We start from the raw sequence: 18,153 nt of genomic DNA, 5'->3' as shown, positions 1-18,153 counted from the left end.
CTTCTTTCAGTCTGCTGTTTACCGCTATAGTACGGATATCCTCAATGAGTCCCTGGCTCAGGCTACTGTACCCACCTGCTTCAAGACAACTACAGTCATCCCTGTTCAAAAGAAGTCTGCTGTCACGTGTCTGAATGACTATTGGCCAGTCACACTCACCCCCATAATAATGAAGTGCTTTGAACAGCTGGTTATGGCTCATATCAAAGCCAGTATCCCAGACACTTCCAGACCTGTTCCAGTTCATCCAAAGGGCAAACCGGTCTACAGAGGATGCAATCTTCACAGCCATCAACCTCACACTAACCCACCTTGATAACAGGAATGCATATGTAAGGATGCTCTTCATCGATTTCAGCTCAACCTTCAACATCATTATCTCAATGAAGCTGGTTGGCAAACTCAGAACTCTTGTTCTGTTTAACTCCATATGCAACTGGATCTTAGACTTCCGTACTGACAGACCCCAGTCTGTCAGGATGGGGGACCACACCTCCACCACACTCACACTGAACACTGGTGCCCCACAGGGCTGTGTGCTGTACTCCACAGTCTGCTACAGCAACTCCACTGTGACTGATCAAAGCCTCTCCAACAGGTGGTAAAAACAGCACAGAATCACTGGGGCTGTTCTGCCTCCCATAAAGGACATATATGACAAGAGACGTCTGAGGAGAACTTTTCTAATCACCAGGGACCCCACACACCCCAGTCACTATCTGTCTGTCCCCCTGTCATCTAGAGGAACAGCCTCTACCCCAGAGCTGTGAAGCTATTAGCCCCCTCACACCCACACCCTGGTGACTAATCACCTGCATTAATACCTGTAGGAAGACCTGTCATAAACTGTACAACACCTATCACCAACACTTTATACCTCTAACCATTCCCTTTGGACACCTAATATACTTGATAATGCTACTATACAGCAGACATCTACACACATTACCAAACATCTCACATAGACACTTCTTATATATAATTGTTTATATTGCTCTTTGGTACTGCTGCTATGGTTTGACCTGCACTGTATTCCCTGCACTACCCTGTGAATAGTGAATATACTGCAAGATAGAATGACAATGAACTTGAAACTTGAACTCCCCTTTATCATGTAGAAGGAGAGTGAGAGCTTTGTTGCAGAGTTCAAGTCTGAGAAAATGCAGATGAACATCCTTGTTATCATAAATAACTTTCCCCTAAATCTGTAGCTGAAGGAAGACTACAGTACAGTATATGGCACTATTTTATTCAAGTGAAACATCCAACAGATTAATGAAACTCACAAATGAAGCAGCTGATTCATCATATTCATGGCATTTTTAAGAGACATCTCTCACCTCAGTTTCTGTAGTCTGCAGTGTGGATCCTCCAGCAGAGCAGAGAGCTGCTTCACTCCTAAGCTCACTGGTTTGTTCTCACTCAGATCCAGTTCTCTCAGCAGTAAGGGGTTTTTACCTAGAGCTGAAGTCAGAGCAGCACAGGCTTCCTCTGCAACAGGACTTTTCAACAGCCTGCAGAGAGAGGAAGAATATATTCATGTCACTGACCATTTTACACCTCACCACTGTCACTATCCTTCTCAATAGTCCAGGACAGTGTCCACTTCAGTCTACAGAGAACAGGGCTGGTTCAACATTGAAATATACCAGAGACAGAATCAATTTGCTAAAACGATGCAAAATTCTAAGAAATGGAAACAGTTTCTTGAATAGATCATTCATAACACAAGACAACAAGGCACTTTCCCTTCATTAATTCTCTTGTGTGTGTAAATGTTACACACAGCTGATGAAAACAAATGTAGCACCTGCATCATGTCTTTGTTATGTTGCCCATCACTGAACCTTTTTCACTAGTGTTGGGGTCCAAAGTAATGCATTACAGTCATTTCATTATGTTTCTTCATAACAAAGTCATGTGAAGTATTACAGTCTAAGTTCCTCTAATCATATTACAATTACACTCTTAATAAGGATTTCATTCCTTGTATTACATATATATTTCAAAGCAAATAATATTACTTATTGGAATTTAAATCATAAATGCCATAATCTTTTAATAAATAAATTACCAAAGAGCTTGTCAAAGCTGGCCTGCAGGAGGAACAGGCTTTCCAGTAAATGATTTGAGAGACTTTTGTTAAAGAGATATAACCACTACTTTACATACAACGAAGCAAAATTAGTTCAGCAAAAGCAACAGTTTTGGCAATGTCCTGAGCACACTTGATAATGTGTATTTGCTTTTCTTTAAAAAGTGTTTCTGGTTGAAGTTTGTTCGACCACGGTAAACCTCTTTTCTTTTAGTTTGTTTTATCCTGAATCAGTGTTAATTTCCAAGACGAAAACGAGCTGATAACTAAATAAAAATGCACCTTTGAAAATTAAAAGCTGTGACGAATTATAGTATCATTTTCGCTGACGAATACTAACGAAACAATAATGTCAGAGACAGACGAATGGGAAAGCAATATCGCCTCTGTCCTCTGGAAATTGAACATTAAACATTTTAACTAACCTTAACTTGGCAACAAGCCAGAAGTCCCATAATGTACAACAACATGATCATTTTGTGACACTTAGCATTAGTAGTTGTAATCAGGATAGGCTCTCTCATTTTAATTCATTTCCCGACACGATCGGGATGTTAAAATATGGATCTTACGTCGGTGTTTACGCAGCTCTTCTTACACTTTTTCCAGCCAATCATTCTTGTTGTGATGATTAACTCAGGAGCACGAATGTCGTTAACTTAACCATTAATCAAACCTTCTTTACAAATCAGAAGTTTGGGGTATATTACACTGCATTACATTAGGGGCCAGTACTATATTTACCCAGTGCAATGTAATTACCGTTATAACATTACAAGTTCAGCTCGTCGAATGAGCACCAGCTAACATGAAGAGATGTTGCACTAGATATAGTTTACTGCTGCATCCACGTGAAAACAGCAAAGCAAAGAAAAAAAGGGGGCGGTGAGGACAGGCAAAGTTTGTCTTTAAACAATATGGCTACTCAGCGGTGTCAAAAAGTCGTTCATCTCAGTGATAATTTCCCTCAAAATACGATCATTTTAAGCCTCTGGTACGATCCTTTGACATTTCCCATCTGGCAACTCATATCATGGCTACTCTCTGAGGAAGAAAAAGAATGGATTTATGACTCATTTTAGCTACAATACAACTGAAAATAAAACGCACTGCAAACAACGAGGGTGCAAAATCGATCTGAAAAATACCTCAAACCTCAAGAGGCATTTAAAGGCGCGTCACCAAGAACTGATAAAAAAGTTAGACTTCTATCAAAATCAATTTAAAGGCTTGACTTTGTTAGCCAGAAATAGACGGCTATGTTTTCCTGTTCACTTGACTTGGTAACGTTAATTGTGCATACCTATAGCAAGACTAAGAATATCTGTGTGCTTTATGAAATCATTGTTATGATTTAATTTTTACAAAAATGCAAATTGCCGAAAATGTGACTAAAACTTGTCTAGTTTTCGTATGCTACAACTAGACTAAAACTAATAATGATCAAATGTCTAAACTATGACAAAAATGAATATGTTTTTTAGTCAAAAGACAAAAACTAAGACTAAATCAAAAATACCTGCCAAAATGAACACTGTCCTGAATTACTTGGTGTTTTGTTGAACCACTAATAAAGCACTAATAAGACTACTGAATGTCATCTTTGTACATTCTGTTTTCTAGGTACGGGTTTTAGAGATGAACTTAGAGGCAGTGGTGTTGCTAGGGTCTGTCATTTGTAGTTCCAAATAATTGTTTCATGTGAAAAAGAAAACAATATGCTGTCCTAATGTTTACTGGAGTAATGGAGTAAAGAGCTTACAGGAGTAATGGAGTAAAGAGCTTACAGACCAAAACGTGATTTAAATTCATATAATGACATAATTGAACAAACATGAATAATGTTACGAAAGGAACAAGAATTCTGTCTGTAAAGGCTGAGTGTGTCACTATTTTAATATAAATATCTGTTCTGCACAATGTTATACAACATCCTCACCTGAGTTTCTGCAGTTTACAGTGTGGATCCTCTAGTAAAGCTGAGAGCAGCTCCACTCCTGAGTCTCCAGGATCATTCCCACTGAGGTCCAGCTCTATCAGGTGTGAGGGGTTTGATCTCAGAGCTGAAGCCAGAGCTGCATATCCTTCCTCAGTTATACTGCAGTCTGAGAGTCTAGAGAGAGAAGCAAAGTTTGAATATACATACTGTAGCACCGCCACATATGGGTTTTAGGATTCCTTTTTTAAAATTCAAGGTTAACAGGATGACGGTTGACCACCAATAAAGGGAATCCCTATAAGGTAACATTCCATCCTCAATATGGATTATGGTTGTTTTAATTTATACCAGTCTGTTGTTCTGTTTTCATTTGCTGTGTTTGGGGAAATCAGCTGACCGTCAAACCGGTCAGCTGACCCACCTGTCAGCTGACTCGCCAACCCGGGAACTTTGGAAATACTTTTAAAAGGAGACACGGGTGTGGCAGGGGAGGAAGCGAAAAGAAAGTCAGGGAGTCTGCGGGGGACCTGAACGTTTAAAGTGCACTTAAAATAAATTAAACAGAAAAAGGAACTGCGTGGACATTTCCTTATAAACTTACAAACACCGCTGAGCGGTTCAGGGCTGAGCACGGGTAATCTCTTCAGATCCCTATCCGGCCGGAGCGGTGAGATTGTTCTTTTTTTCTTTGACTTTTTTGCTGGTTACACGGTGAATTATCTTTTTTTGCTGTTCGTTGATTTTTTTGGGGGACTCTTTTTTTCCGTATTGGATTCCGTTGGATTACTGTTTTTTTCGTTGAATGACTTTCTACATTGGTTGCGCGACAAGCACGGAGACGGAGGGAACTATAAGACTGGCATTTGGTTTGTGTGTGTGAATAAGAGGTGTTGGGTGTATGTTTGTGTTGAATGTTCGATCAAGGCAATACATTTAAATACCTCTTCTGCGTTGTCTATTTATTTTATGTAACAAATCGAATTTGCTGCAATTCACCAAGGAAACACCAGTCTTATCTTAAAAGAGGATCAATTTTAACCCGTGTGTTTTTTGGTAATGATCGCTGTTTGATAACTGATCGTTACAATACAGCCACTATCTAAGCTGCTTTTTCTGATTAGGGTCCCAGGGGGAGCCTATCCCAGTGCTCATAAAGGCGGGGCAACATCCTGGACAGGTCGCCAGTCTATCGCAGGGCAGACACAGACAAACACACCTAGGGGCAATTTTAGTGTCTCCAATTCACCTAACCTGCATGTCTTTGGACTGTGGGAGGAAACCAGAGCTCCTGGAGGAAACCCATGCAGACACAGGGAGAACATGCAAACTTCACACAGAAAGGACCTTGGCCACCCCACCGAGACCTTCTTGCTGTGAGGTGACAGCGCTACCCACTGCGCCACCATGCCACCCAATATACATACGATGTGTTTTAATTATTTCAAAGTTGATCAAAATTTTGACATTATTTTAATGTAAGAACTGATTGTACATGTGCACCCACACAAACATACAAACACTCTGACCATAAACCTGGTCTGTGGTTTTGCTTTTCCTCCTATAGACAGACACATATCTGATGTAGAAGTCATTTTACCTGTAGAACAATATTTCCCAGCAAAACTGGGACATTAACATGGCAAACCATTCAGAATGAAAGAAAAGAGAACTGAGACAGACAGGAGCAAAACAGAAGAGAAGAGAAAAAGACAACTTAACTACAGACAGTAACAGTACAGCAAAAATGACAAGAACAAGAAAGTGGAGAGAGACAGAAAAGACACTGAGGTCAACAAATGAGGATTAAAAGACAGACAGGAAGAGAGTAACAAGACACAGACAGTGCTCATAAAGAGGGTATAAGACAAGAAGAGAGAGACCAACAGGACATAAACCAACTTTGCTAACATATACGTTGAGTTACATTTTTCATGCTTCAAATGAATCACATGAAATCATACAATAAAACTTCTTTTAAATTACTGATGTATGGAAAGTTATCCTTTCAGAAACAGTGCACTCATGCTTTCAAGGTAAGAGAATGATTCCTTCTGGGGTTATATGCCATTATAAAAATGTATACAGTCAACTGTAAGGTTAATTGGTGGGCATTTTAACCAATTAGCATGATATGTCTCCACCATGTACAGATGTCAATACTTTGCTTGATTATAGAAAAGACTTATTTTATCTAGGCTCTTCATTTTGTCTCCATTTGTGCATTTAGCTGTTGAAATTCAAAAGATTTTTTCCCACAGGAGGATGCCCCAGAGCACCCTAGGAGAAATTCTTTGAAAACCAGACAAAAATAAATAGTCTTCAGTCATAAAATAATATTAAATTGAATGGGTGTGTCTAAATTGCATTAATATGAAGCAATGAAAATTGCACCTCAACACACAACTCTCAAATTTAGACACAAGTTAACGAAATACTCTCTGCACTTTTCAGAATTTCTGTCACTTTGATTGTTGCTTCATTGGACAAGGCTGATATTACAGACTGACTAAAGTGCGGGCGTGATGGGATGTTGTATTTGGGCTCTAGTGTCTTCAGTAGGAGGCGAAATACTTTGTTGTTCACTACTGAGAATGGTCTCATGTCTTTAGTGATAAACTCTCCTATGGATCTGGTGATATCTTGTGCTCTTGCACATGTATGAGGCAATGGGGATGCAAAACTTTTCAAGAGAAGTTTGGCCTTTAAGCACTTTCTCTCTCACGTCCCCTGATCAGAGTTCGTCGTCATGGTAGCACTGTAGATGCTGCATCATAATTCCTGGTATTAGCAATAGTGTAGTTGATAGTTTTTCTACCGCACATACTGTCTTCATTTTGTCAGTTAAGGAGGATGGTGCATCCTCGATTTCAATCTCAGCTCCAGCCACACTCATTACATTTCACACTGACACTGCTAGTCTGTTACTGAAACCTCTTCTTTCTGTCTATGACTGAAACATTTAAAACGTGAAACCTCCATTGGAATGCCAGAAGCCTGACGCATGATTTTGTGCACTGTTAACACAAACAAAGATACAGACGACCACTTTCAGTTCATACATTTATTTACAACCACTGATGAATTGTAATGTAGTGTTTGTTATATTTGGTGTTTGTATGTATTTGTATATCTAAACATTTGAAATAAAATGTAAGCTTAGTGATGATAATAATACAAAAAAGTAACTAGGGCTTACGACAAACACCATCCAAATTATACATCGTGAACTGCCCGTGAATTTATACGATGTGTAACGTCACATATTTGCACTGTCATGTATCATGCTATGATGAATCATTACACCCCTAGTATGTATAAATATGTGTATGTGTGTGTGTGTGTGTGTGTATATATATACATATATGTGTGTGTGTGTGTGTGTGTGTGTGTGAGTGTGTGCGTTTAAATATATAATGTTTTCCTTGCCTCATTCAGTTAATTATTCAATCATTGTGCACACCTGTTTTTGTTTAATCAAGCCTGGTTTGCTCTGTATAAATATTTATATTTTCCTTAGTTTCCTTTCTGGGGGGTGTTCCAGACAGTGGGTTTAGTGAAAACTCGTTAGTTAACTCAGAGTAAGTAGTAAACCTAATACAAGAGCCCTGTGGCTTCATTCTCCTAGCAAAACAAAGCCAAAGGGCTCTTATATTAGGAGGTTTACTACTTGCTCTGAATTAACTCAGAGTTTTCACTAAACCTGCTTTCTGGAACACCCCCCTGAAGTCTTTGTCTTGTCTTTCCTGATGTTATATATTGATGCACTGATTGAAAATAAAACATCTTTTACAAATTTCCTTTAAATGATTCTCCAAGTATCATGTGGGGGAAATGGTCTGTCTGGCAGATGTGAACTCACCTCAGTGTCTCCAGTTTACAGTGAGGATTCTCCAGTCCAGCAGAGATCACCTTCACTCCTGAATCCTGCAGATTATTCTGACTCAGGTCCAGCTCTCTCAGACTGGAGGAGCCTGAGCTGAGAACTGGGACTAGATCTGAACAGCTTTTCTCTGTTAGGTTACAACTATTAAGCCTAAAATTCAAACAAAAATAATATTTTCAGTATTGTCCAATACGAAACATCAACAAAAGCAAGTTCAGTTATGAATAAAATTATGAAGAAAGAGGGGGACACAGAGAGAGAGAGAGATACATATACATACATACGAACATAAGAACATTCAGTGAAAATAAAACACCATCTCACACATCTCAGAAATAGTTGAATATAACAGACAAAACAGATATATTTCATTCTCATTAAATGGTGACGACTGCATATTTTGATCCACTGATTGAAAATAAAACATCTTTTATAAATTTCCTTTAAATGACTCTTCAAGTACCATGTTGGGGAAATGGTCTTTCTAACAGATGTGAACTCACCTCAGTGTCTCCAGTTTACAGTGAGGATTCTCCAGTCCAGCAGAGAGCATCTTCACTCCTGAATCCTGCAGATTATTGGTACTCAGGTCCAGCTCTCTCAGACTGGAGGAGTCTGAACTGAGAACTGGGACTTTCTCTGTTAGGTTACAACTATTAAGCCTGAAATTCAGATAAAAATAATATTTTCAGTATTGTCCAATACCAAACACCAACAAAAGCAAGTCAAGTAATGAATAAAACCATTATTAAGAGAGAGGGGGAGAGAGAGAGCGAGAGAGAGATACATATATACATACGTGCATATATACATACATAGATGTGTCAGGTGTGAAGTGTTGTTTCTTACATATATACTTGTGTGTGTGTGTGTGATTGTACTTAAATATAATATAGTTTTATCTGAAAGTAATATTAATAAAATAAGATAACTCAGTCACTCACTCACTCATTTTCAAATTAGAGTTTCAGTAAAATAAAATAATAATAATTTTAAATGGTGTCACGCTCTGGCTCACTGTCCCCCTCTACTGGTCATTTTGAGATTGGCTTTCTGTTCAGTCACTTCTTTGTGTAGTCACTTCCTTGCTTTCCTTGTTTCATTCAGTTAATTATTCAATTATTGTGCGCACCTGCTCTTGGTGAAACAAGCCAGGATTGCTCTTTGTATAAATATGTTTCCTTTGTGAGGTCTTTGTCTTACCTGATGTTATGTGAAGTACCTGAGTAAGTCTAAATAAGTCCAAGTGCTATTTTGAATCCTGCCTTGTTTGTGTCCCTGCACCTGTGTTAAATAAAAGCTGGAAACCTGCACTCAGCTTGCACTGGCACTCAAACTTGTACTTGCCCTCATCCAATTTATGCTACATATCTCAGAAATAGTCAAATACAACAACAGACAAAACAGGTATATTTCATAAACCATGTGGGGGAAATTGTCTTTCTAACAGATGTGAACTCACCTCAGTGTCTCCAGTTTACAGTGAGGATTCTCCAGTCCAGTAGAGAGCACCTTCACTCCTGAATCCTGCAGATTATTGTGACTCAGGTCCAGCTCTCTCAGACTGGAGGAGTCTGAGCTGAGAACTGGGACTAGCGCTGAACAGCTTTTCTCTGTTAGGTTACAACTATTAAGCCTGAAATTCAAATAAAAATAATATTTTCAGCATTGTCCAATATTAAACACAAACAAAAGCAAGTCCAGTGATGAATAATACCATTATTGCGCCAAAACATGGTCAGTGAGAAGGCCATTTCTGCATGATCAGTGAAAGCCCCAAGTCACTACAAACTTAGTCAATAGAAAGTTTTGTGGGTTTGGATCTTAAATACAATGACTGTAGCTTGCATATGTTTTAAGTAATATCCTCAAATGTATCAAAGATGTAATCAAAGGTCTATATCTCTGATGAATGTAGCTTCTAATGATTGTTCTATCTCTGTTTGTATGACCTGTTCACCCTGTGGGAAGAGGGACTTTGTGTGAAAGGAAGTGTGGAATTTTTCCAATCGTTGTCTAACATTTAAATATATGTTCGGATGGAAAGATGATGCCTTCCATTTACTTTACTGCTAATTCTACTGTTTTTCTTTTCTGCTAATATTAGTGAATTCAGATATCAGGGCCAGTGGACCGAATTACTTTGAATAAAAGTTCTGTCTGTAACCACTGAACATAATGATGAAAAACTGAATTTTATGTCCATTAAATTCTGGATAGATGTTCCATGTAGAGTCACTTTAAGCTGAGATAAGAGCACAATGGTAAAAACATGGATAACAGTTTTTTGTGACCATTTTGTGTCAACGTTCCTGTAGCTATGTCAACACTTGTGTAAATGTAAGAGAGCATCTTGACAAAGTGCCCTTCTCATCTGTGTGTGGATAAACAGTCTTTACTCACAGAGCTGTTCTGGAGACTTTAACCACTGGCAGCAGCCTCAGAAGACACTCCTCTGATCTCATGAACTTCTTCAGGTCAAACACATCCAGCTCCTCCTCTGATGTCAGTAATACAAAGACTAGAGCTGACCACTGAGCAGGAGAGAGTTCAGCTCTGGAGAGATTTCCTGAGCTCAGGTAGCTTTGGATCTCCTCCACTAGAGAATGGTCATTCAGTTCATTCAGACAGTGGATCAGATTGAGGGATCTCTCTGGAGAGGGATTCTCTCTGAATTTGCCCTTAATGTACTTCAGTGTTTCCTCTTTGCTGTTGGAGTTGCCTGCTCTGTGTGTAAGTAGGCCTCGTAAGAGAGTGTGATTGGATTCCAGTGAGAGACCCAGAAGGAAGCGGAGGAAAAGGTCCAAGTGTCCATTCTCACTCTGTAAGGCCTTGTCCACTGCACTCTTAAGCAAACTGCTCACTGTTTTATTTGATTCATCTCCAGTCACTGTTTCATTAGATTCATCCAGTGATGTTTGCTGTTGGACAAGAACATTGGTGTTGCTGTTGCTGAGAGACATGTACACATATAAAGCTGCCAGAAACTCCTGAATGCTCAGATGAACAAAGCTGTACACAGTGCCATAAAACAGTCCAGACTCCTCTCTAAAGATCTGGGTGCAGACTCCTGAGTACACTGATGCCTCTCTCACATCAATGCCACACTCCCTCAGGTCTTCTCCATAGAAAATCAAATTCCCTTTATCCAGCTGTTGAAAAGCCAGTTTTCCCAGTGACACAATGCTCTCTTTATTCCATTCTGTATCCATTTCATAATTTCCATCATATTTCTGATTCCTCTGTTTGGTCTGAAAGATCAGGAAGTGTGTGTACATTTGAGTCAGAGTTTTTGGGATCTCTCCACTCTGTGCCTTTCCCAACATTCTCTCTAGAACAGTGGCTGAAATCCAACAGAAGACTGGTATGTGACACATGATGTAGAGGCTCCTTGATGACTTGATGTGTGATATGATTCTGTTGGCCAGATTCTGATCACTGATTCTCTTCCTGAAATACTCCTCCTTCTGTGGGTCATTAAACCCTCGTACTTCTGTCACCTGGTCAATACAGTCTGGAGGGATTTGATTGGCTGCTGCTGGTCTGGAGGTTATCCAGAGGAGAGCAGAGGGAAGTAAATTCCCCTTAATGAGGTTTGTCAACAAAAAATTCACTGAACTTGATTCTGTTACATTAGCAAAAGTCTTATTTTTCTGGAAATCCAGATGAAATCGACATTCATCTAAACCATCAAATATGAACATGATTTTGTATTTGTCAGTGTTGGTAAATGTCAGTCCCTTTGTCTCTGGGAAAAATTCATGGAGAATGTCCATCAAACTGTGTTTTCCCTCCTTCAAATTCAGCTCCCGAAAAGGAAGTGGAAAAATGAACTTGATATCCTGATTAGCTTTTCCTTCAGCCCAGTCCAGAATGAACTTCTGCACAGAGACGGTTTTTCCAATGCCAGCAACTCCCTTTGTCAGCACAGTTCTGATGGGTTTGTCTTGTCCAGGTAAGGGTTTAAAGATGTCATTGCATTGTATTGGTGTCTCTGATGTTGCTGGTCTCCTGGATGCTGTCTCAATCTGTCTGACCTCATGTTCATTATTGACCTCTCCACTTCCACCCTCTGTGATGTAGAGCTCTGTGTAGATCTTATTGAGGAATGTGGGGTTTCCTTGTTTTGCTATTCCCTCAAATACACACTGATACCTCCTCTTCAGATCTGACTTCAGTTCATGGTGACAAGTTACCATCAGCTCATCTAAGCATTATAAACCAGAGAAACAGCATGTCAGGGTCAAAGATGATGAATATGAAGTATTCAGTTTTATTAATAACAGTCAATAAGGCTGAGAGCAGTTTGGTGTGAGAGTGATGATCAAGTAAATACAGTAAATAACAGATGTTCCTTGACACTACAACAATTATTATTGTTATTATTATTGTTATTATTATTATTATTATTATTATTATTATTATTATTTCTTCTTATCATTTGCTGTTTGTGAATAATTTATTAAAGATTTAATTTACTAACTGGACAAAGTCAATGGGCTAGTGTTAATTTACTATGTTCACGTGTTGTTTTCACCTGTCAAGGTTAAAATAGATTTTTAAAAATCTCCTATTTCATCCTGTGTGCTTGTATATCACTGAATAAAGACTGTTTGTTGTAACAGATGTCTTACTTTTCTCCAGTGTGTCAGCGAGGTCATTGTGGTTCATGTTCCTCAGGAAGTGCAGTGTGATCTTCAGAACTCCCTCTCTGACACTGGTCTCATCCTCATTCTCTCTCTGGAAACTGTCTCTGTAATTTGGACTCAACACATTCTCTAATTTCTTCAGTTCACTTTTCACAAAAGTGATGATTTTCTTTTCCAGCTCCTTTAACAAAGAATCAAAGGGATTAATATTGAATGACTTAACTTTGAATGTTTGAGTTTTTGACTGAAATGAGCTGAATTGTGTAATGTCACATCTATACAATACAATAACATTAACACACAATTCTACACATATAACATCCCCATCATAGACTCATGAATTAAACCACATGCACATTTTTAAAAACACCACGTTATACTGTGTGTTTATACACACTATGCTCACTTTCTCTTCCCTGTAGACAATTTTTGCTAAACTTTTAATATTAGTAGCAGTGGTTAAGAATGGTTACTATATTGATAGTGATCAATTAATATAAATTATAAATATAAAAAATGATATTATCAATAATAATAATAATGCTTTTCAGATATTGATACAGCACTCATGGGCTAGAAAAGAAAGGTAGGGGTGTGTGTGTGTGTGTGTGTGTGTGTGTGTGTGTGTGAACTTCAAAACTCACAGTCCTGTGACTGCTAGTAGGTAGGGAGACTTAATTCACCTTAAAAACAGATGACACAGTTATTTTATCCTGATGAATCTGTTTATCCCTAAAACACAAAACAACAGGAATGTTTTAACTCAAGATAAACCTATTCAAAGAACCATTAATCATGACAGTGTATAAATGACAAAGACATATGAATTATAATAGTCTATAAATGACTGTCCTACCTTTGTTCAGTGTGAGAGTTTTCTTCACTGAATTTTATTGGATGACCCATAGACTGGTCACTCTTCATGGACACACAGCTGGGTACAGGTGTCCTGTTTGATCTCTGCCGGACAGACCTTTAACACAAGACAATGAAAGCTCTTTTTCACTTTCCAATGTTTTCTCTCTCTCTCTCAATCTCTCTTTCACTCACCTCTTATCTGTTGTCTCAGTGTTGTGTTGTGGTTGTTTGGTTGAAGAGACAGTGCTTCCCCTCTCACTCTCTGTGGAAACTTCTGTCTCCATGTTCAAGAATTATGACCAATAACGATCCAAGACCAGTAAACCTGTGAATGACACATGAACACACACATGTTTGACAAGGACAGGAGTGGAGACATGTCTGTGAGAGTATTAATACTCTCCATATTTCACTCTGTGAGAGTGTTACTGTACTCTGACCATTCTGTATAAATGTCTCTTCCTGTTCAGAGATTGTCTCATACAACAGAGGAAAATAAAAACCTGATTTCTCACAACTGATGTGCAATATTCTGCTTCCTCCGTTTCTGTCATATGAATATATAAAGACACATCATTTATTATTATACTCACTGGATTTTCTTCTTTGTGTTTATGACATTGTGCTTGTCCTCTAAAAAATATACGCAACTCCTAGAAAAATACCTTTCACTTTCATTTGCTCTGGCTGGAGGGGTGGAGTTTGTGTTTTGTTTCGTTTTTTTAAGTGTTCCGTGTACCTGGTGAGCTAAACGACACATCTTTTACTAACCACTAGAGGGAGCCAGAGTGTGCGTGCCATAGTTGGCGCTGCCTGATAATCCTCTTGCTGTAATCTTACAATGGTGGCTGGAGTCACATGACTTCACTCAGTCTCTCCACAGCCATTCTCTTTTATGTTTTCTGTGTTGTGTGTTTCAAACATGCAGAACAACGTCTAGTTAAAATGAGATTTTAAAAGTCTATAAATTCATCACACGTGCACCTCCTGATTAGGCAGCAGTTACTGTTCTGAATGTGTCCTCACTTTAAATGTTATAATAAATTATGAGACATCTGTCTGTCATTTCATACATCATCATAAGGTTTTTCTTTCCCCATCATTACTACTTACAGCTTCCCTCACATAAAACACAAAACCCCCCAATCTGATCCAAATGGGTTGTTTTCAGTGCCAAATTCAGATCTGCCAAAACCAGATTTGTTCCACATTAAGCATGACATATACATTCAGTGACGTAACTTATCATGTGAGGTCATTATTCTGTTTGAATTTGCGTGATGTTAGACTTGACCGTCTAATATATATATATATATATATATATATACATTTTTTTTCAGATATTTGTGAGACGTGTTCCTGCTTCAGGAGCACAGAGGTGAGGGCTGTAATTTGATTGGCTGCTGAGCTCAATTATCAGCAGCCTTTTGCCAGAATTGAGGACTGTACCTTTAATCTGAGTTGAAAACACAACAATAGTCAGAAAGAGGAGTAGGAATGATTAATTAGTAAATAATTTATTTTGTGGAAACAATTATTTCTAACCTGAGACACGGACAACATCGAGGCTAAATGTGCAGGAAACTACAGCACAACCATAACATGAAGAAGGCTATATGACTATACAACACAAATTAAATACTAGGTCCTCACAGACAACACAACACATGCACACACATTTTACAGTAGCTTAGGCTATTCCATGATAACTTAACTACACATATTATAATGTTATAATAACCAGATGAGACTAACAGTGCAATCAGTCCAAACACTATCAGTACAAAAAAAGAAAGGTAAACAGGCCAAACCCATTGCTCTTTCATTAGTTATAGCAATTTGACTCAATCCAAATAAACAATATGGAATCAAGGTGTTTTAAGTGTATGTGTGAGTGTAACTGTTGCAGTCTAGAGAGAGTGTAGATCACTAAAAGATCTTCTCCCTGGCTTTGCATAAAAAGGCATCTTTCACAATTTCTGTGAGATCCAGTGCTCTATGTCAGACTCAGTGGACATGTGAGTGAGGTAGCAGAATCTATCCTGTTCCATTGTTGACCGTAAATGATTCTTGATCGGTGATCATTTTGAATAAGAGCACTCTCCTGATGCATTGGCGATGGGCAATGTGAGATATATTCACAGCGCAATGTCCACATTTGGAAATACAGTTTGCAAGTTGCTTTTATGAACGAAGTAAAGTTACATTTTCACCCGAACTGATCATGAGGCTGTGGAACGAGATAAAGATGCTAATGCACAGCGAAAACACTTAATCAATATTTAACATATTTCCCTTCTGAGTACATTCTCAGGCTTTTGGATACAGTTAGTGCTGAAGGACAGCTATAATCGTGGAATATTTTGAGTCTATACTTATCATTATGGGTATATTTTCGCTCATTAAGTGGATATGCGCAAAGAAAAAGTATTGTAACAGAGTTCTGTTACCGTTATTTCCTGGGCTGGTACAGGGCATGCTGGGAGTGGATTTCTGTTGTGGTTTCTATTGGTAAAGAAGTTTCTTGTTGAGATTGTGCATTGTTCTGTAATGTTATGTACTGTTTATGGTGTGTACTTGTTGTCTGTGGTTATCAACTGGGGAATGTCTGAGACATGTTGTGTCACTGTTTTGTGGTCCAGATGCAGAGAGCACATGGGTATATAGCAGGGATGTAGTCAAGTCAAGGCAAGTTTGTGATGTTAGATGCTGATACACTGGCATTTGACTGAAAGCTCTCATCAATAAAAAGATCTGTTCAGTCATACTCACCCAAGTCTGCATTCCTGACCTTTGTCACAGTATAATCAATATTTAAAATATTTCCCTTATGAGTATGTTCTCAAACTTCATTGTACATTAAGTACTATGGAATAGCTATAATTGTGAGCAGTTTGGAGTGTCTACCTGCCATATTTGCTTCTTTAAAACTCGTTAAGCATTTCTCACGTTAAGCGTTTTAAACTGTCAACATCTGAAGCGTGATTTGAGTAATTTTCTCAGTGAACAATTTTCTGACTTGGAAGTCTTTACATTTGACCCGAAAGACTGTCATGTCTTCTCATTTTCTTGTCGAAGCGGGACGGACGAGGGCAGAAACTGCGCTGGAACGTGTACAGTCCAAACGTCCTTATGTCCTCTGCTGTACAGCGGCTGCGCGAGCCAGCGTGGGTTTGATAGACGCGTGAGATGTTTCCCGCTAGTCCACTCAGACACGCCGCTCTCTCCTAACTCCTGTACCTCCTCGTCAGGCAGATTTTCAGGGCAAACACCAAGTCTCCCCGACATCCACCAAGCCTGGAATAAGAAGATGAACAGCTTTGGTTTTTTTAAGATAATCGAACAGTTCCCCTGGAAACTATGCCGAGAACCAGTTTACAAAAGTCGCACTCATTTTCGTGTTTTAAAGTGAAGTAAAGTGTTTACTTCTCACCTGCCACCACTCCGCGTCCAAACCTTTCGCCGGACTGCAGGAGATCGTCTATCTGGCTTCTTGTCATCCCAAGTGTGTGTGTAAGGATCTCTTTCCACTCGTCTCCCTCCCAGTCTTTTTGCGCAATGTGCACTGCTAAAGTGCAATGTCTCATTTCCGACAGCAGAGGACGCCAACGCGTCTCAATCGTCTTCAGTCCATTTAATACAAGCCCAGCATACAGCTGCCTGAAAGACAGACAACCCACTTCCAAACTCATGTTATGAGCAACTAACGGATGTGGGTGAGATATTTATCTGAACTCATAAGAGATGCTGCAAGTGTTGGTACGATTAAACTGAATTACTTAGAGGTGATATCCGTAACTTTCTAATCCGTCTGTACAAATTCGACGTTGACTTAGACCCTTCACGTTGTTGCACAATTTCCCAAGTTGCCCTCTGCGGCATTTCTACATTTAATTACGCTTTTGCGCAGTGGCTAATATAATCGGAGATCTTTCTTATACTGACGGAAAACACGTTTTTCTCAACCTACTGTTGAGAATATTCGAACATATTTGATTTCTAGTTACCACGTAAATAACTTCCTGACAGTAAAGGACGAGACAAGACAAAACTTCAAGAGTGCTTGTTGGAGAAATTTGAAACACTGCCCCCAATGGCTGAAAACGCAATAGTTTAACCACAACCTTAAAATGAAAATGTACGTTTAAACGAACCTCTCGCTTGCACCCTGATTTGAAAATAAAACTTTCACATTAAGCTCAGCAATATTTTGAACGTATTTTAACATCAACATCCAAAACTTGTATAAACATTCAGAATTTGTTGAAATACAAAAATGGTCATAAAATTTCAAACCAGAAAGGGTTCAAAATAAACATGTCACAACTTTTTTTTAAACAACACAGACTTTATTCATTCGTTTACAAATCCCCGGGAACTGTCCTTGAGATTTTTATATTTCCATTTCCTGTTGAGAATCTGTAACACACAGTATTACAGTCCTGTCCACTCTGTGTTTAAGAGCAATGTGATCATTTCTTTGAGAAACTCTGTTCATTTCTGTACATTCATGTGTACATACAAAACATGGATGTGACCACAAAGCTGATTTCATAGAAAGTGGTTCTGCCTTCAAAAAAGAAACTCAGCCCCTGCCCCCTCCAAAAATAAAACAAAAACTAAAACAAAACACCCCCAGAGAAACTCTGTGACCTCGGAGAATACTGCTGTTAACATAACACACGTCTAAAACTGAAGACAGCTTTATGGCCCAGAGACATGTCCTCAG

At 38.8% G+C, this 18,153-nt stretch overlaps 1 protein-coding gene and 1 pseudogene across 1 annotated transcript in view; both read right to left on the bottom strand.

Annotated features, from left to right (window-relative positions):
• LOC115829704 (NLR family CARD domain-containing protein 3-like) overlaps positions 1 to 13,708 on the bottom strand; it is a 37,522-nt gene extending 23,814 nt beyond the window's left edge. Inside the window, exons 1-8 of the mRNA XM_030793872.1 lie at positions 13,617 to 13,708; positions 13,423 to 13,539; positions 12,552 to 12,841; positions 10,321 to 12,124; positions 9,380 to 9,553; positions 4,035 to 4,208; positions 1,341 to 1,514; positions 494 to 636 (exon numbers count right to left, since the gene is read on the bottom strand). Of these exons, the coding sequence (XP_030649732.1) occupies positions 494 to 636; positions 1,341 to 1,514; positions 4,035 to 4,208; positions 9,380 to 9,553; positions 10,321 to 12,124; positions 12,552 to 12,841; positions 13,423 to 13,539; positions 13,617 to 13,708 (2,968 nt within the window). The remainder of the gene's footprint in view (positions 1 to 493; positions 637 to 1,340; positions 1,515 to 4,034; positions 4,209 to 9,379; positions 9,554 to 10,320; positions 12,125 to 12,551; positions 12,842 to 13,422; positions 13,540 to 13,616) is intronic.
• Positions 13,709 to 16,451: 2,743 nt separating this feature from the next.
• Positions 16,452 to 17,116, bottom strand: LOC115829140 (protein CXorf40A-like; annotated as a pseudogene).
• Positions 17,117 to 18,153: the final 1,037 nt, after the last annotated feature.

This window comes from Chanos chanos, chromosome 16, assembly GCF_902362185.1.
Source record: "Chanos chanos chromosome 16, fChaCha1.1, whole genome shotgun sequence".
NCBI lineage: Eukaryota > Metazoa > Chordata > Actinopteri > Gonorynchiformes > Chanidae > Chanos > Chanos chanos.
Note: the sequence above shows the minus strand (reverse complement) of the source record. Positions and strands in the feature narration are given on the sequence as shown.